Here is a 20,747-nt window from a genome sequence, read left to right as displayed (position 1 = left end):
GAGCGACTGGCAAAGCTACTAACCAGTCCACACCCTTGTCTTTACAAACTTTTGCTATACGGATTTTCAGAGTCTGATTATGTCTTTCGACTAGTCCAGCTGCTTCTGGATGGCGTACACAATGGAACTTCCACTGGTACCCTAACAAAAGGGAAACATGTTTCATGAGTTCGGATGAGAATGGCTGACCGTTATCAGAATATACGACTCTAGGGAGTCCGTATCTAGGGAAAAATTCACGAACCAACTGTTTGGCAGTGGTCGCGGCTGTATAATCTGGGACTGGATATGCTTCTGTCCACCTGGACAAAGCGCATACTACTACAAGGACATACTTGGAACCTCGACATCGCTCCATCTGAATATAATCCATCTGGAGGACCTCAAAAGGGTGGTCAGGGGGCTGGAAACCACCTTGTTCCACCGGGACACTTTTACCTGGATTAAACTGGCAACATATCATACAAGTACGGACTTTCTGCTTGGCTGCAGCTCGTAAATGCTTGTTGAACCAAATGTTCTGGATACTGTCTAACATAGCTTTTTCTCCTAAATGTGCTGGACTATGTGCGGTATTGATAATGACTTGAACCATAGAATCGGGGAGAAACCATGTGGCTCTACCCTTCGTTAACCATCCTTGATCTGTCTGGACCCCTCCTTGTACAGACCATTTCTTGATTTCATCGGGAGTAGCATGTAACTGGATATCTATGACATCTTGTGTAGGGTCCTTAACTGTCATGCATGTAATCAGATCTGGAGTATGTGTCTGATTAACTGGAACGTCTGGAGTCTGTGCTGTAAGCTTGGCTGTGCGGTCTGCTAGATCATTACCTTGGGAAATAATGTCTGTGACTTTCGTATGTGCTTTGCACTTCATGATAGCAATAGATGTCGGTAAATGTATGGCATCTAACAGGGCTTGAATAAGGAGACCATGCTGAATCTTGGTTCCATGAGAAGTCATAAAACCTCTCTCCTGCCAGAGCACTCCGAAGTCGTGTACAACTCCGAATGCGTAACGTGAATCTGTGTAAACATTAACCTTCAGGTTCTTGGCATGTATACAGGCTTGTGTCAGAGCAACTAGCTCTGCTGCTTGAGCGGACAGAGTATCAATACGGTGTGTTTCAATAACTTCGGTGTCAGTAGTCACTGCATACGCGGCGACTAGTTCTCCTGTACTAGTTCTCATACATGAACCATCCACATAAAGTGTCAGGTCAGGATCTGGTAACGGAATATCTGTCAGGTCTTGTCTTGGCTTTGTCGTAATGTTAACTACTTCCACACAATCATGTGTGTCTGGATTTGAACTAACTGATGGTAACAGTGTAGCAGGATTCAGGACGTTGCAGCGTCTAATTTCTATGTGTGGCTGGAACAGTGTCAATTCATAACCTGTTAAACGTGCAATTGTCAAGTGCTGAGTTTGTGTTCGGTTTAAAAGAACTTCTACTGAATGTGGAACTTGTACTGTCAGGGAAGAGAGGGAATGTCCTAAAACTATGGAATCACTTTGTCTGATAGCTAGTGCTGTGGCTGCAACTGACTTGAGGCACGCAGGCAATGCCTGGGCGACTGGATCTAATGTGCTCGAAAAATAAGCACAGGGCTTGTATTGACCTGCTTGATCTTGTGTGAGAACAGATAATGCTGTACCTTCGCGTTCTGTAACGAAAAGTGTAAAAGGCTTACTGTAGTTCGGTGTAGCTAGAACTGGAGCTTGACATAGGGCTTTCTTTAACTCGTTGAAACTAAGTGTATGTTCAGATGTCCAAGGGAGGACAGTCGATACGGCTGCCTCCTGTGTCGTTAACTGTATCAGTGGCTTGGCTAGAAATGCATACTGGGGAATCCATTGTCTACAATAAGAAGTAAGGCCGATAAAAGCACGTACCCCCTTCTGGGTTCTGGGCTGGGGAAGACTCGCTATTAACTGGATACGGTCGGGTGTCAACTGCCTACCCCTCTTGGACAGCAAGTGTCCTAAGTATACCACTTGCTGGACACAGAATTTAAGCTTCGAAGGTGACACCTTGTGCCCCATCTCGGCTAGAAAATACAGAACTGTAAGTGATGCTCGCTCGCAAGCACGTTCAGAACGGGCTGTGATCAGTAGATCATCGACATACTGGAGCAGGGCAGTGTCAGTTGGCATGTGAATGTTGTCTAGTTGTCTCTTGAGTGCTTGACTGTAAATACTAGGGCTTTCTGTGAAACCTTGAGGAGCGCGTGTAAACATATAGCTCCTTCCATTTAAACAAAATCCGAAAAGAAACTGGCTGTCTGGATGAATTGGAACACTAAAAAATGCATTCTTGAGGTCAATAACAGTGAAAAACATGGCTTCGGAATCAATGGCAGTTAACAGAGAAGAAATGTCTGGAACAACTGGGTACTGAGGAATAATACATTTGTTAAGCTCTCGTAAATCAATCACTAATCGATATACTGGGGGTGCATTCGGATCAGTACGTTTCATGACTGGAATGATCGGAGAATTGCATACATTGGAGTCAGTTTCTACAACTACCCCTTGAGCCATGAGCTCGTCAATAATTTTGGATAAGGCTGCTACAGCCTCAGGTGGCAATCTGTACTGTCTGATTCGGGGTAACACTACACCTGGTTTGAGAGTCACACGATAGGGTGTGATTTGCATGTAACCTACATCAGTTGGACCTTGCGCCCATAACTGCTGCGGAACATTAGACAATCTTGAATCAAAATCTCGTAATACATAGTGACCCTTAAAGTCACGTAGGAACAGACGTATTCCCTCTGGGGAACAACAAATAATTGCACCTAATTCTTTCAATGTCTTAATACCCAATAGATTTTCTGGACATGACTTAGTAAGTAACAGATCAGTAGTACGGGACAATGGACCTACTTCTAGAGTAACTGGCTGAGATATTTCATTAACTATGGGTTTTCCTGAAAATCCAAGGGAAACATTTCTTGAGCCTGAGAGCGGAGCCCCTGGAACTTCGGCATGACTAATTGTGGTCCTACTTGCCCCTGTATCGATCAGAAATTTTCTGTCTTTCCCTAATACTTGACTATGAACATAGGGACCTTCTTGGTCTACAGGTATCTCGATGAGAGGCAAGCCTACCTCCCTCTCTAGGCTGTTTCATGAATATGACTGGTACTCTGGATACTCAGACTGTGCATACTGGTACATCTGCGATGTAACGTGCTGTGTTGCAGCAATAGGCTGCGGTACTGTAACTGTCTGTGGTGCATTCTGTGACTGAGGAACCTGTGAAACTTGTTCTTGTCTAGGCGGACGTGGTCTTTCTTTAGTCTTACCAGTAGCTATGTTGTGCTTCAGAACTGCACACTCGTTTATAAAATGACCTGGCTGTTTACAATAATTGCAGTTCCCTTTAACGGGAGCTGCAGGATGACTGGCTTGATTCGGACCCCTCTTCTGACTGTCTTGGGGAATAGATTGTGCAACTAGCACTTTCATTTTCGTGTCTTTCATACGTTTTCTCTCGTGTTCTTGCTCTTCTCTGATTCTATTCTGGTGGTACTGGAGCATCTGGAGCATCTGGGACGGACTATTTGCTTGCCAGGTGCTTTCGACTTTCAAAACTCGGTTTTTAATCTGTGGACTTGAATTCTCGACTAATTTGGTAACGAAAAGATGAGGGTATGACTCACTACTTGTCTTGAGACCACTGTTAATACTGAAACATTTCTCGAATCTAGAATAAAAATCACTAATATCTTCTTCTTGTTTCTGTTTGCAGGCTGAGATTGCATCCCAGTCTTCTTTCCTCGTTGTCAATAATCTGGGTAAAACTTGAATCAATAATTCTGGTAATTCTTTACATTTATCTCCAAGACCGGTACCTGGTACTCGTGCCTTGTCTTCAGCTTCTAGAGCTGTCCAATCGATCTTTTTCTCTCCCACCTCCCATTCTTTTTCCTTTAACTTTTCATACACCCCTGCGGGTAGCAGGACCTTTAACATTTTAATGACATCTGGATAAGTGTATTCTCCCATACGGAGCATGTCTTTTAATTCTCTATGGAACCCCGCTGGATCTTTGTCATGACAGGGAATTAATTTCTTCATTTCAAGAAGTTCCATCTTTGATATCGGAGTGTATACAAACACTCGTTGCATATCGCCACCCGCCCCTTGGACTGGGTGGACTTCTCGTAACGGATTCTGTCTGTCTATGTAAAACGGTTTACTTTCTGGGGGTGAGACATGAACAAAATGCGGGTTCAGGAACGTTCTATACTTGTGGCGTTGTTCTAGAATGACACTAATTAAATCGGTACCTAGACCTCTCCATCTATACTGTAGTAACTCGTTCAGGATATCATGTAACGGACCTGGATCAGAATGTTGACCCTCATACAAGGTAATGAGGTGCTGGATCATATACATACCCACCAGTCGTTGCTCGGCTGGGGGCAGTTTCAGAAACATTTGTGCCACTATTTCGTCTGGAAAAGTGGTAGAATCAGTAATCCATCGGACTGCTGATCGGGCCAGTTCTTGTTCGTGCATAGTACTTAGTTCGCTATAACCGACTCGTGATTTCAGAATGTGATCGGTAGCTTGAAATACTTGTTCTAGAGAGCGCGACTCTCGTGCTGGATGATGAAAAATAGACTTAGGTTCTGGACGTAAATGGCGATCTGGAAATCTGGATTTTCCTACATACGCTATTCTGACGGGATTCTCGTCTTCCTCTTCAGGATCAGAGGCACTTTCTTTCTCGCTTACTTGTGCTGCTTTACGCTGTTCGTGTAACTTTATTATTTCTTTACGAATTTTCTTGTACATACTTTCCATGGCACTAATGGTCTTGTGCTTACCCTCGGCTATATTATCACTCCACCTTGTTAGGATTCTCATGTCGGCGGGATCTTTAGTCGGGTAATCTTGTTCTCTTATTAGACAATTGATCAGGAACTTTAATATCATGAGCTGAATCTCGGCTTTCCTTTGGGACATAATCTCGCCAATACTTTCTGGATCATCCCCTGTACGGATGAAACGATATATTCTGTCTAGATCTTCTTTCATATTCGGCAAGGTGACTAGATACTCGGTCACTCTTCTTACACGCAAGGAATATAAAACCATAGTATTTTCGCCTGGAACTGGATCATAACTACATTCGTTAAGGGCTTGCCTGATTTCTGCGACAGACTTATTACTCTTGGGAGTACGCTGTGATGCTTGAGCATGTAATTCGAGTGCTGATAAACGCTTTTGTGGCGGCGGGGTTTGAGGAGGACCTCCTCCTGCGGCCCCTAGACTAGGATCGTCAACTGACATTCTTCGTGCTTGCAGGGTCGGTAATTGTAACGTGGGCTGAACTTGTATGGCGGGCTGACCCGGGGGTACCGTAACAGGTACTCCGGTGCCTGGAAGAGCGGGAAGTGCCTGATTTACAGGGACAGGTGGAGCGCGAACTGGATTTGCATATTCTGGGACTGTGTCATCCAAATAGGACGAAATGAAAATATCAGCTGCGGTCGGTTTGTGACGTAGCTTGGTCGGAACTAATGGTGGCGGGAAATTACTGGATGCCTCCGGGGTCGCTTTTGGCACACCTTCGGCAAGAAGAGGATACATACCCTTAATAAGGGCATGCCTCTGTCTGTCTGACTGTTCGGCTTTGACTTGTTCACCTATCTCGATTAATTCTCTTTCTTGGGCTCGTTCTTGGGATTCTCTACTTAACTCTGACTTTCTGACTTCCTTTTCCGTTCTTCTATGCGCTTCCTTACGCCATAACTCGATGGCATCTTTCTGTGACTGTCTGGCTTTCTTTTTCCATAATGCTTCTTCTACTCGCATGATACATTCGGCATCCCATGTACCCGATACGGGCCATCTATACTTTTCTTCTAACTGTTTGGTATACTCTACCCATAAATCTAAATACAATATGGCGCTTATGCCATGTTTCTGATACATAAAGTGACCTGGACTGTCCCTTGGCGGAACAGGAACTGCTGCTTCCAGCAGACCCTTTCTAGTTTTTAACTGACGTAACTTTGAAAAGAGCGGCATTCTAAACTTAAATCGGAACACAATACAATACACGAAAAACAATAACAATTGGGAAAACAATTCAGGCATACCACGACATTGAAAATACATTAAACAACATCATAAATAACAGTTCGAACAGAATACTACCTGAAAAATACTGAAAACAGAAACAGAACAGAATTCTCGAGAACGGAACAGACTAGAGTTACTGGATGCGCTGCTGTAACAGTACGGAACATACCGGTCCCATAAAGGAACACATCAAGACCCGCATCCACCTAGGTGAACACTTCGTTTGCGGGCTTGGGTACCACCAACCCACGGACCAGAGTCAATTTAGACTGACCCTGTCTAGACACTACCCCAGCAATGGTACTCACCGGGCAGCACGGAACGGAAGGCCTCGGACGGGACTGGACTACGACGACGAACTTCGGACTTCGGACTTCGGACTTCAGTTACAGGTGGACCTCCGGATACCTCGGACCTTGGACTCTCGGCTTGGGCTCTGGTCGGGACTCGCCGCGTTCCTCCACCGTCTCGTTCGGATGCTGGACCGCCTCCTCCGTCTCCTCCGTGGGCCTGAGGGATACTTGAAGCAGAAATATCTGCACTTGGCCAATATGGTTCCGTCACGACTGCAGAGGGTCAGGGGGTCGGCGTGGCTTCACCGACGCGTGGGGAAAGGGCAAGTCCCTGTTCGGGCGCCATTATGTGGTAAATAAATAAATAATACCCTATTTTTGACTAGACTTATAGCATAACAGATAGCTCAATAAATAAGAGTCAAGATTCGAGGTAGTAGGAGTTTCTGCAGGTTTATTACAGCATAAGGACAGGATCAGGACAACCTGCATAGGAATAGGACAATAAGGCCCAGCAGGACAACTGGGGCCCAGCAGCTGCCGGGGCTTGGTCTGGGATGAGCGCGCTAACATTCAATAACATAACATTGATATATATATACATAGCGCAAACACATAGCATTACATTGCAGTAGGCGTAACAGTGGGTGGAATAGAAGGCGTGACGTGTAACAGTCGCGAGAGATAACAGCAAAAGTGGGTGTAACTGGGAGTTTACATAGACATGTGATGCAAACGTAACAGAATATGTCATGAATGGGCGGAAACATAGGAGGGGGCTGCCTAAGGAGCCGGGACCTCTAACCTATGTTGCGCGAAAACTAGCAATGACGTGTTACTAGGAGAAGTTGGGGGCTACGAACTCTGTGCTAGGAGCAGAGACTAAAGTCTGGAGGGTCGGAGCGACATGTACCTAATCCTATCTGGTATCTAATGTTTAGGGAACATGTTGATATGAACTAGAAGTCATGAGGGGAAAAGCTAACTTGATTCTAAGACTGGACCATGCATTATTCTACATGTAGTGCGTGATGAAGAATTCTAAATGACCATTAAATACAGTATTTCTCTAACGTGGAGACGAGAAGACTAGACAATGACGGAAACTATTGATGCAGTTCAGTAGCTTAGGAATGCAGAAGAGGAGGACTGAACTGATAGCAGGAACTATAACATACTTTTGGCAGACTCAGAGGCAGAGCCGGGCTGCACCGGGCACTGCGAGGCAGGAAGTAAGTGAAGGGTCGAGGATACAGGTGGGGGCTGTATCGCTCCTCAGCGAGGCTTTCAGGAGACAGGAGCTGAAAACTGTGGTCCGGGCCCTTTGAGGCCTGGAAACGGGGACTTTATAATTGAATAACGTGCACACTGGGAAACGTGGCAACATTACTTACATAGGCCTGATATTCGTAGTATTCACGAGGACTGGAAACTAACATACTAGAGGTGGACACAACTGTAATTGCGTCTTCAATCAGAATGGGGAATAACATATGCATATTGATCATGCACACATAACACATGATGGATGAGGCGTAGGGACACAGAACATGGCAAAATTTACTTTTCCACAGTAGAACAAGACTTCTATTCCCAAAATGTATAGCAACTTGATACCTAATGTATAACATGAAATTAATTTTAGCACCATCTTAGTACTTGCCAGCTCCATGCAGTCAGTTAAATTATACATCCTAATTTTAAAAACATTAATTTCAGCTGCAAGTGCAAGATGTCTTGAATCTGTTCCATGCGGTCACCATTCTTACTGTACAAAATGGTTAGTTATGAAAGTGAGTAAACATCTTTACTTCATATAGAAATGTTTCCTGTATTGTTCTGTAAATGAGCAGGTTCCCTGCCAAAGCTGGAACACTTCGTTTATATACTTCTGAAGAGATGTATCGAAAAGACAGCCAAATATTGCGAGCATCTCTATCCTTGAAAATCATTAGATGGCCTAACATTACTTGATTTGAGAAACGTGACATTCTGAAGCCTGGCAGCTCACAACACCTTTAAAATACATATCCAGTTTCAAACAATGTTAATTTTTTCAGGGTGAGGTAAAATATCCTATTTCCTACTGACGTTTTGCAAAACATCTTTAAAGTGACAACTACCCACCTCTTTTGAAGATTTGTTAACCCTACACACCAGTGTTCCTGGTCCAACACACTTTAATATAAACCATTTATTAAAATATTTCAGAATAATGTATTTAGAAGGGTCCCAAATCTCTCTGTAAAATTGCTTTTGCCACATATTGTGCCTTGAGATAATGTTGCTGATCTGATGTGCTTTCAAATGACAGTTTATCAGTAATAAACTCAAAACCCCTTGGGCAAGAACTGTAAAGCGCCTCTGTAAATAAGCTTTTACGTTCTGTTCAGTTTGGCTGTATTCAGTGCTCAATGTACCTTGAAATATGCTACTTGCTGCAATATTTAATGTAAAATCCCTCCCTTATAGTTCCCTGTCGAAGTGCATTTTAACTCTTTTCAGATTTGACTATTTGAGCATATGAGATCAAAAATGAAAAAAATGTCAGATTTGCTACTAATTCTTTGGGAAGGGGCTTCGCTCGATTTGGAGGTGGCTGGCAACTTGTAACCGGGCCATGCAACGTTGCTATGCCGCTATATTTTTTTCCTTTTTAGGTCTCGCGCCTAGCGTTGCACTTTGTAGCAGTGCTTCGCGCAGCGCGAGGCATTTTGTAATCGAAAAACGGGGTCTCAGCAGTCACTTTGAAAGCTCGTGCGTGTGCTTTTTTGTTTGGTGTAACGTCATTGGTCTTGGCGTTCTTCCGATAACAAAAGACTTCCCACTATTGGCTTGTGTCGCGCGCATTGCTCTTCCCATGGCCGATTGGTGTCTATTACGCGCATGAAGCTCGTAACAGACACCAATAGGCCGTGGGAGGAGCAACAGAGCGATGGGCATGTTAATAGAAATGTCACGCCTTGCTGTTGTGCGAGTGCGTGCGTGTTACCAATTACGTGCATTTTTTTTTCTGTGTGGCGTGCTTTAAGCAAGAGAGAAGAACAGAGCGACGGGCATGGTAGATGACACGCCCTGCTGCTGCGCGTGCACGTTTTTTTCTGTTGAATGGCGTGCTTGAAGCCATTGCAAACTAATTCGATGTCTCCTTCGAAATTGTCTGTCTGCCTGTAAAGAGAAGTACAAACATAGGAGCAGTGAGAATGCGCGCGTTTTCCAATTACGTAGTTTTAGCAGTGCGGGAATACTTCACAGTTTTTTAAAACACCATTTGTTTGAAACTTAGGCTTTTGTTATGTTTTCAGTCATTCTCACAGGCACTCTGTCTATCGTTGTTAGAATTAGTCCCACTCTAAAGAAAGGCTATCAACCCCTCGCAATGTACCTCTACTTGCCTGTCTGCACAGTGAAGTACAAAGGTAAGAGCATTGATATACATGCAGGTACAATGCAAGCGTTCACTAATGACGTAACTGCAGCCTTGCAGGAGTATTTAATAGATTTCTAAAACACCATTTACTTGTACATTTGCCTTTTTGTTATGTTTTCAGTTCTTCTCACAGGCTATGATCGTTAGAATTAGCCCCCCACCCCCTTCCGAAAAAAATTGCCTTCTCCCTTTAAATTCGGGTATAGTTGCCTTCCTGTACAGACAATTACAAAGGTATGAGTAGTAATGTATACCTGGAGGCTGAATGCGCGCGTTTACCAATTTTGGTGGTTGTTTTTCCCAATTGCTATTGTTTTCATTTCTGAACATTTGAAAGTTAAATAAAGTTGTGCTTTAAGCATTAGCAATGGAATGGTATTTAGAGATTGCCTTTTTTGGCATTATTTTGTAAGTAATGTAATACATATATAATATACATTAGAAGTCGAAATAAAGAGTAAAACGAAGGTATGCAAACTCAAATTGACAGAATCCTAAAGGTAGAAGCAGTAATAGACATGCAGGAATAATTATGCATTGACAATGATGCATTCAAAGAAACAAAGCAATACACATGTACATACCAAGGAGAATATCGTGATACGGACATATAAAGATGCATATATAGATCCAGTTAGATAAAATAAATGTAGAAGACGCACAAAGGTAGAAGTACAAGACAGGCACCAATATAGAGACACAGGCTTTGACAAACATACACACAGGCAGACATGTAGACACTCACAGGCAAGTGAAGAATTCAGTGTGAAATGTTCCACACACAAAGGTAGAAGTACAATACATGTACCAAGATAGAGACACAGGCTTTGCCAAACATACACACAGGCAGACATGTACACACTCACAGGCAAGTGAACAATTCATTGTGAAATGTTCCACACATGGCATCTGTACGGGTAATGGTCAACTTACCACCATCTCTGCTATTCTCCATACCTGCTATTTGTAAGTGGAATTTTCTACTTCGTATCATCTGCAGCCATTACCTTCAGCTGTGCTTCTGTTCTTAAGTTTTAAATGCCCTTTTCCAATTGGTGCACTAATCACTGCCCGGTGATGTATACTGGGACAAATAGGTGAACTCACAGTGATACAGACACTGACACCAATGTATGTACAAAGACACACTTACAAACAGGAAGGTATACCAAAATACCAGCGTTCTCGCATACGCAATGCTCAGCTGCAAAACAGTGAACACAAGTACCAACCCAGACTCTGCACTATAAATGTACCCAGAGGGCTGCACACAAGTCAAATGAAGATACACCTCATATATTAAGTATTCATTTTTATGTCATGCTTCATTATTAGGTCTTCCCGTTCTAGCTACAGGGTGAGGTGTGCTGCGATTTGCAGACATTTGTGAGCACTTTTTATGAGACACAGTATATGTTTTGCATGTGTCATTACTGCAGTGTGAAAAGTTTGTTGCTGTGATGGCCTATGTGAGTGTGATATAAGCATTCGGTGATTACTGTTTGCAAGATCCGATCTAATCTCATCTACATTATGTTTGTGTTTGCAAGTTCCTCTGGGTATGTGACCTAGTGTAAACAAAGAGTTATAGTGGCTAAAAAACTAACTGACATCTACTGTGGTATGTACGAGCAGCCAAAGACAAAGACAGACTCACAGTCTTTGTTAAAGAAACAAACACACAGGCAGACATGTACACACTCGCAGGCAAGTCAACAATTCAGTGGGATATGTTCCACACACGGCAACTATAAGGCTAATGGTCAACTTGCCACCATCTCTGCTATGCTCCATACTTTCTATTTGCAAGTGGAATAGTCTATTTTGCACCATCTGTAGCCATTACCTTCAGTTGTGCTTCTGCTCAGTATTTTAAATGTCCTCTTCCTATAGGTGCACTATTCACTGCCTGGTGATGTATACTGGAACTAATAGGTGAACTCACAATGAGACAGACAGTGACACAAAGACACACTTACCAACGGGAAAGTGTACCTAAACACTAGTGTTCCTAAACCCAGCGTTCTTGGATATGCAATGCTGTGCTACATACCAATGAATACAAGTACCAACACACACTCTGAAATATAAATGTGCCTAGAGGTTTGTATAGAACTGCAATGTTCAAAAACACACAGAGTGTTTGTAAGATACCCCCAACACACCAAGTATTAATTGATGTCATGCTTCATCATTGGGGTCTTCCCGTTCTAGCTACAGGACGGGGCGTGCTGCGACTCGCAGAGACGTGGGAGCACTTTTTTATGGAGAAGACTATGTGTTTTGCATTTGTTATTACTTTAGTGTGAAAACGATATGTAAAAACATGTAATCTGTGAAGAATCACTGACAGAAACTGCAACATAAATCACAGACCAATAACATGTTGATGGTGACGATTATAACCATATCACAGTTACTGTTTTCTTTTATGTAACATATCATTGTAATAAAAAATACAACTTTTGCTTACCAATAGAAATGTATTATACAATTGTGTCTTTACTATGTTACCGAAAAAAATAAAATATACCAAAAATTGTTATGCTGAAAGTGATAACCATTAAATATTAGGTACTGTATAATTTAACAGCAATATTATGAGAATGAAAATTAAAGTTTTGTTTTACAATACAAATATCATTACTTTGTATATTCATTACACTCTTTCATACTTGTCATACTTTATATATTATATATTCTTTGTCATCTGCATTAATACATACCTATGACTACAAAACAATACTATTTCACACAACAAAAATATAACTTTAATAATGCGAGACCTATTGCATTGTAAATGCTTGTTATTTATGGGATTTTCAACAGCTAAAGAAAGACCGTATTTGTCAAGGCAAGCATATCAAAATTCAAATAAAAGATGTCCTCAGACCTGCACAACAACCCTATCCATCGTTGAAAAGGAGTAAGAAACCGCATCTGTGAAGAAATATCAGGCACTCGTAATAAAAAGAATGTCCAAAATACTCCAGTAAAACATGAAAAAGACATCTTCTGGATGTGCTGATACAGGCTGTAAAGTCAGATATATCTCAGCATTGCCATTCCATGAGAAAGTGTCTTATAGCCAGTCTTGTTTTCTTGGAAGAGGGCCACTCATTCATGACATTAGTTTCTGCTAAACACCGAACGTGAAAGTAAATGTGTGAGCCTTCAACATTACAATAGAATTTGTGCTTCATAACCCAGCATCAGTACTAATGTTGAGATGTCTAGGGCGATATAAGTAATTTTGAGTATCTAGTGTATCACATTTTTGCGTAAATCTTGAATGCTCGAGCAATACCAACCAATATGCTTTAAAAGTGCACCATTTCCAAAAATAGTTTCTAATAATTTCTTGAGGGCGCTGACCCTAAACATCCCGAAAAAAGTGTCTTTAAATTTAATGCAATGTACTTTAAAATGCCTCTTTTACCACTAATTTACCAAAGATCCGTGGGGAGAACTTTAACAGCATACTCTAAAATGTATTTTAAATAAAAAATACAATTTTCTGTATGTTTCTTTTCCCAGAAATCCTTTGGGTAATTTACTATGGACATCTATACATTTGTTTTTATCACCTATCGGGCTTTAAAGGTGCCCAAGTGTGACCAAAAAGTCTCCAATTCATACTGAAGGAAAAAATCCACCTTTATCAGACCAACATTGATTTGTTAAAGACCACTCTGATCTATATCCCAACCACACAACTGAGTTAACCTCTCATTGTGGCCATGTTGCAGTGGTTCCTAGTGCACTGATGGTAATTCTGAAATGTCTATGGCTAGAGCTGTAGAGGCTTCTGATGGCAGCCATAGTGGTCTGGATTACATATAACCAATGAGCCTCTCTTGCTGCCACGGACAGGCTCACCATGGCCTAGTATTACAGGACCACGAGCTGGAACTAAGGTAACATCACTGAATTCTGGAAATTAAGATAAAATTATATTAGTTTGAGAATTTATGAAGCACTCCTTCATCAATACAGGCCTCTTAGTGCCAATGGAACTAGTGATGAAGTTGGAGAACACTGTGCACAGACTAACAGGAAAGGAAGGCTCTTAATTATCTCCTAAAAGATAGTTTAGAAGAAATGCCTTTCAAGTGGAGAGGCAAGTTATTCAAGAGGCGCGGCCAGGCAAGGAGCGGTCTATCACACAGGGAAGCCTCCCCCTCGGCAAAGAGAGCATTTGTCCGCTGTAGCATAGAGATTTAGCTGGAGCCTAATGGGAGAGACACTGACACAATAGAAAATTAATTGTCTGATTTAAAAAACTTTAATTTCTTTGCAGTTTCGTGAACTATAAGTCTGACAGACCCATTTGTAGAATACAGACTGCGACCACTTGCACCTGCATATAATTTGACAGAAAAGGAAGATTTTTTCCCCGGAAGATTTAATTAACAGAAACCGAATTAGGTTGAGATGAGAGTAAAAGGGCCTTCTCAAACAAAACTACAAAGATTTCTCTATGGGCGCTGTACATGGAGAGGAGTGTTCCAAAGTGTGGGGATCCACCAGTCTATGCGGGTCCCACAAAGTAATATCTCTGATTTACTAGCATTAGGCCTCAAATAATTTTATGAAATCTGGTTTCAAAGGTTTAGAGTCCAGCAGAAGAGGGGGCAGAAGTTTCGAGGCTGGGCTAGCATTAAGCTTCAAACAGTTACATGGCATCCAAGTCTAGCAATTGAAGGGGAAGCGCAAGAGTTGAGACTGGTGATAATTTGTGTCATTGGCATAGAAAATAGCTGTGCAAGGAAAGGAATTGAGTAGAAATATCAAAGGATGGATACAATGTTAAAAAGCATAGGAGAGAGGGACCCCACAGAATATGGTGAAAGGGGGAGAGCGGAAAGGGTGGATGAACCAGCTTTCTCGTCGACTTTAAATGTCTCTCCCTGTCCCCCCAGAGCAGAAAAATAAAATGGTAATAACGTTTATTTATTACCATTTTATTTTTATGCAACCCGTGCCGCGTCCCGAACTAAGTGTCAGGGCAGGGCCATAGCTGCTGAGCAGCAGCAGGGAGCTGTGTGCTTTAAAATGTGCATGTCTCTTTGGTTGCCCGTCTTGGGACGGCCAGCCAGACAGGTGCATTTTGAAGTTTTCTAACCCAGCTGTCTTAGACATCTGGGTTAGAGAAAGCGCAGGCCTCCGGTGCTCTTAGGAGCTCTAAGAGAGCATGCTCTATCCAATCCTGGTGTTGCTCTCATGCTGCGAGAGCAGCGCCAGAATTGGGTAATGCAGTTTCATGGTCCGAAGCAGGTTGGGCCCTCCCCCTGTCTACCAACCTCTGTACAAGCCAGCCACCACTGGATCAAATTGTCAGTCACAGCGTCCGTGTAACCGTAATAACCTTAGTGGCTAAATGCTTACCACCTGCTTCTTTTTCCAGTTTGTGAACAGCATGCTTATTTACCGTTACTGTGCAGTTAGATGTACATCACAGAGCAGTACATGGATGAGATTGCATGTTGCTTTGCTGAGCCCGGTTTACATTCTGTTCTGATCTGTCTTTGTGTCTTGTATCTGTATAGCGGTTCGGCTCTGCTTTGGTCCCATGGGGCGCTCTGCAGCTAAAGCACAAGCAGTATGCCAAGGACTTTCAGCCAATCGACAAGAACTGCAGCTGCCCAACGTGCAAAAGGTACAGAATTTCCACAACACACCAGACTGTAAAGGGCAATGATGAAACTAGGCACCATGCTTTAATGCTTCTATGCGTAAATGGTTGTCACCTCTCAAGCCAGTGGCTGGTAAAAAGAAAATCACCCTGAACCTACTCTACCATTGGAATTAAATGTATCATCCACCGGATTTATGTTATTTCCGTATAACAGTGGAAAATGATCCTCTGTATGACATCATCCATGTGAAACCTGTACTTTGAAACAACTGATGTCTGTGCAAAAACCTATTATCTGTTGATACATAATGGGTAATCACGCACTGTGGCTCATCAATGCTTGGAAGCCTGCAATTTCAGTCTCCAACTTTATTACATTCTAGTTGTGACATTAGTAGTCATTTCTAATAAGAAAACGACAGCCTACTGTATTGTAATGCTTTATTACAGTTAAGTATACTGGCAAGATAGGCCCATACAATCCTATGAAGGCTGGCAGGGCCTCCCAACGCAAAACCGCTTTGACTGCCTGGAGATGGTCGATTGACCACCCAGGATCAAACCTAGGAACACAAACACTTCCATCTTATCGCAAATGAACCTCACTCAGCAGCGAGCTTCTTTGGAGCCAGTTCCTTGCAATCTTAGGAATGTATGCCAAGAATTATCAACCGGTTCCCTTAGCTTTTCCAATACTGTTACTATCGACGACCTATCTCCGGAAACACTAGTTGTTCCTACAAACACTTCTAACAAGGTTACCCAGATTACCTCCTTAGCTTCAGAAGGAATCAACACTGGTTTGCACCACCAGCATATTTTAGCTCCTAATCCTCCTGTTAACTCCCCGCAGGTTGAATTCCACCATTCTCAAGTCATCTTTCCTGCAAATACTCTGCTAAAATCGCCTCCTGTCCCTGCAGACTCCACAAACCTGAGCATCTCTATTGCTTACTGGAATTATCAAAAATAACACTAGGGCCATGGCTAGACATGGCCAGAGGACATCAGATCTTATGCCTGCAAGAAACTTGGTGCACAATCCCACTCCACCTCGCGGGTTACAAAACTTTCTTCACCACAGCAGTACAGGGAAATATGGGCAGATCTAAAGGGGGGCTCATGACGTACGTAGCCAACACCCTCCCCCTCAAAATGAAATTATTAAAGGAGTCATCAACATTTCAAATTTTCCAAATCTCTCAGATGTCATCATCCAAAGACAATAACAACTACATTCTCATAAACTACTACAATAATTTAGGTACCTCGGACTGCTGGTCAAACTTAGAGGAGATCGCCACAGCCCTAGCAGTGTCTCAAAATGACAACACTAAAACCTCAAATTACACTATCTGGGGTGGCGACTTTAACCTTCCTCTGTGTTCAAACCATAAAAACGGAAACTGCGGCCTCCAAAATGAACTTGGGAACCCCATACCTCACTTCGCCCACTCGCTCTGCGGTAATAAACTCAATGAAATTTTATTCTCTTTTGATATGGCCCACGCGAACGAACTGGTTAATCCGCAGCAGGATTTCCAGCCCACATTCCATGGGCGAGGCTGCTGCACAACCATAGATTACATAATAGCCTCTAATTCACTTAAAGGGCAACTAGCGAATTTCGTAATTGGGTCAAACCCAATAAGTGATCATTACCCGCTTAGTATACAAATTAACATCAAACGGGAAAGAGTCCATCCCATAAAACTGAGCTCCCTCAATCAACAAACCCTGTCTATGAATAATCTGAACGGGTATACAGTAAAATGGACCAAGATAGATCCTGAAGAGGTGACACAAAGGGTTCTTGAAAAATCAGGTCAGTGGATATCCAAATGCACGTCTCCGGAGGCATCACCAAAGACGATTGTCAGCAGTTTCCAAAGCATCCAGGAAACAATAAGGGGCGAGTTATTCGTTATCATAAAAAACAAGACTAAGCATCCCACCACGAGATGGTTTGACACCGCATGTCGAAAGGCCCTCTCATCACTTAAAGACGCCTTGCATAAACCTACTAGGGATCCTCAAGAAATTTCCTATCTGAGGAAGATATACAACACAGTAAGGCAAGATCGCAAAAAACAAATTAAAAAAGACCTCTGGATGCGCCTACACGACAGTGCTCAAAGAAAAGATAGCACCTTATTCTGGCAAACCATAAGATCGCCCTTCCTGGCCAACAAAACAGATATCGATCATCTTGATGTGGCTATACCGGAGGAAAACTGGGTTTCCCACTTCGCCCAAACTTTTGGAACAGCCCCTGGTCCCGTAACAGAAAACACAACTCACGAGGTCCAGCCTACAAGCAATAACATCTACCCAATTAAGATATGTTTTCATCTTAATGAAATTATAAAGGCAATTAGGGCTTCCAAACCTGGCAAGGCCCCTGGCCCTGACGGCGTTCCAATGGACTTGTTCCTCCATGATGTAGACTTTTGGGCGCAGATAATCACCCGGGTCATGTCAGCAGTAACCAAGATCGGCCTATTCCACTCATGGTCTACCTCCATCCTCCTGCCCATTTTTAAAAAAGGAGACCGCAACGACCCTGCTTGTTATAGACCAATCTCCCTTCTGGACTCAATGGGCAAAATTGCAGGTCGAGTACTCCTGGACCGCTTACATTCCTGGGCCCGGGAGAATAACATCATAACCGACCTGCAATATGGTTTCCAGAAGGGGCTTGGGACTGTGGAGCAGGCTCTGAACCTTGTTCTATTGGCTGGTAAATATGTACACGCCAAAGGAGGCAACATCTACCTCGTCTATGTCGACCTAAGTGCGGCATTTGACTGCGTCCAGCAGGCGAAACTCTGGCAAATACTAACTGACCTGGGTCTGGATCCCCCGATAACAACATTCCTACGAGAACTTTATTCAAATGCCGAAGGTCGAGTTCGTTATGGTATCAGTGGCGAATTGTCGCGTCCATTCCAGATAGCGAAGGGAGTAAGACAGGGCTGCGTCCTGGCTCCCTTCCTGTTCAATCTTTACACTAATGGACTTGAACAGGCTATGCTGGACGGGAGTCAGGACCTCCCCCAGATAAGTCATCGCCCAATACCTACGCTGTTGTATGCTGATGACTCAGTGATTCTAGCACGGACACTAAACCAACTTCAGATCCAAACCAACAAGTACACTCGGTCTCAAAATAAACATCAAGAAAACCTTCGTAATGCATCTCGGCCCTAGGACTAAAACCACAAAACCAATAATGGTTGACAACACCAAACTGGAAAAAACCCGGGTCTATCCATACCTAGGTATCCTAGTGGACGATGCTCTGAATTGGCGGAAGGCAATCGAGGCCAGGAATCTCCACTTTCGTCGTGCAACTTTAGCATTAACATCTTTCTCGAGGAAACTGGGGAAACCAGCCCCATTTGAACTCCTGACAATATACTATGCGAAATGCCATAGCGTGGCCACCTATGGTGCTGGAATCTGGGGTTATGGACGTATCGACCACTTACAGGTCACTGAAAACGCCTTCGTAAAGTATATCCTAGCCCTCCCCCAAAGTTCTCCGACATTAGCCTCACATCGGGAGCTTGGTATGGAATATATTATTGACACCATCCGATGCCAGCCCATTCTGTTGTGGCATCGAATATGGTGCAAACCTGAATGTCATCTAACTCGCTCCCTCATTGCTGACTGTTTAACCCTGGCAAATTGGCGGAAAATCCCCTGGTTAACCTATGTTTCTAATTTCTTTAAAGACTTGAATCGTGAATCCTACTTTGAAGAACCACCCTCAATGGAAGACATCTCTAGGAAGCAGTTAAAATTAATGTGTCTGGACCACCTAAGGGATTTACGGAATCAGACAGAGATCATTAAACCATCAAATGAAAAAATTGGCGCCCAACAAACTGGAAAATCCATGCAGCTTTATTTGACGTATTTTTTATCCAATCACGAAAGGTTTCTATTAACAAGACTTCGCTTTAACATTTTCTTCCGATTAGTTACATTCCCTGAAACAAATAATTGGTCGCCCAACTTGCTGAACTGTCCCTGTGACGGAATTTCTCCTCAATCTACGATCCACGTTGTCCTTTTTTGTAAATATTATAAAATATCAAGGAAAAAGTGGATTATTCCGATTCTCCGAACCAGTGGTCACAGACAAACACATGCAGCATATCTTTATTTGCAATCCTTAAAATCAATGCATGAAGCTAAATACATAGCGACCTTTCTTAAAGCAGTCTTGATAACACGTCGCAGCATTTCTAGTTAATTCTGGAACCAATCTGTATCTTAAAACTTATTTCTCTATTTAAAAATGTTTTTTTATATATTGTGTTTCTTAATCATGTGTCTAAAAAATTTTATTATGTACTTTTTATGATTATTTACTTGATAATCGAATAAAAGTTAATGAAACTGAAAACAGTTAAGTTGTGACATCACCATGCCTCCGGCCAAAACCAATAGACAGTGCAAATGCCAGGTCACTGAGCAGAATTACATCAGTTATTTAATCAGTTTCTTTTTATCTCTTGCCTATTTTACCCTCACAAGTTGTCATAGAATGTTTATTTATTGCGCTGCTGGATTTCATTACAAGAAATCAGAAATTATTCTACACGTTACTTACCACACATACAAAATTTTAACTGCTTTAAATATGTTTTTGCCACCAATTATTTGAAGCTTTTCACAGTACACGTTTATGTTATGCATTTGCACCTATAGTATCTCTTTCAGAATAAAGCACACAAGAGCATGCATTTGAAATAACTTTGGGGAAGACGGATAGTGTGATCCTGCATTTTAAGGAATATACTATACTTTAAGCTTTGTTCTTCTTTTTAGTCACAGAGCTTCTTAGTGACTCTCAGTATGTTTATAATGTACAATTGAAAATACTTTGTCCCATATATAATGCCATTATCACGCTCCTGTAAAATGTTCATGTTAATCGTAACCGAGTGAATGAAAAATATGTATTGATATATATATATTTTTTAATCATTTGTGCTATTCGATGCAGGAGATTTATTTCCCCTTGAGAACATGGGAGCATTTGAGCACCACATGGTGACTGCTTAATGTCATTCAAGATTGGAAATTAATGTAGTTTGTGTGAGGTGGTGTGTGGATGGGTTGTGAAAGTGCCTGACCCTCATTACTCCCATGAAGGGTAGTTTGGTGGGTACTGGTGGTAAGTCAGTGTCTGAATTCTGAGTGTGCCTGTCAGCTGTGTTTGTGGTAACGGATTAGATTGCTCGTTGGCCTTTTAGAAGT

General features: G+C 42.4%; 1 protein-coding gene across 1 annotated transcript in view; it reads left to right on the top strand.

Moving 5' to 3' along the window:
- QTRT1 (queuine tRNA-ribosyltransferase catalytic subunit 1) overlaps positions 1 to 20,747 on the top strand; it is a 345,830-nt gene that overhangs the window by 212,628 nt on the left and 112,455 nt on the right. The window contains exon 8 of the mRNA XM_078685122.1: positions 15,385 to 15,494. Within this exon, the coding sequence (XP_078541248.1) occupies positions 15,385 to 15,494 (110 nt within the window). The remainder of the gene's footprint in view (positions 1 to 15,384; positions 15,495 to 20,747) is intronic.

The sequence above is a fragment of the Lissotriton helveticus genome, chromosome 1_1 (assembly GCF_964261635.1).
Source record: "Lissotriton helveticus chromosome 1_1, aLisHel1.1, whole genome shotgun sequence".
In the NCBI taxonomy this organism is placed as follows: Eukaryota; Metazoa; Chordata; class Amphibia; order Caudata; family Salamandridae; genus Lissotriton; species Lissotriton helveticus.
Note: the sequence above shows the minus strand (reverse complement) of the source record. Positions and strands in the feature narration are given on the sequence as shown.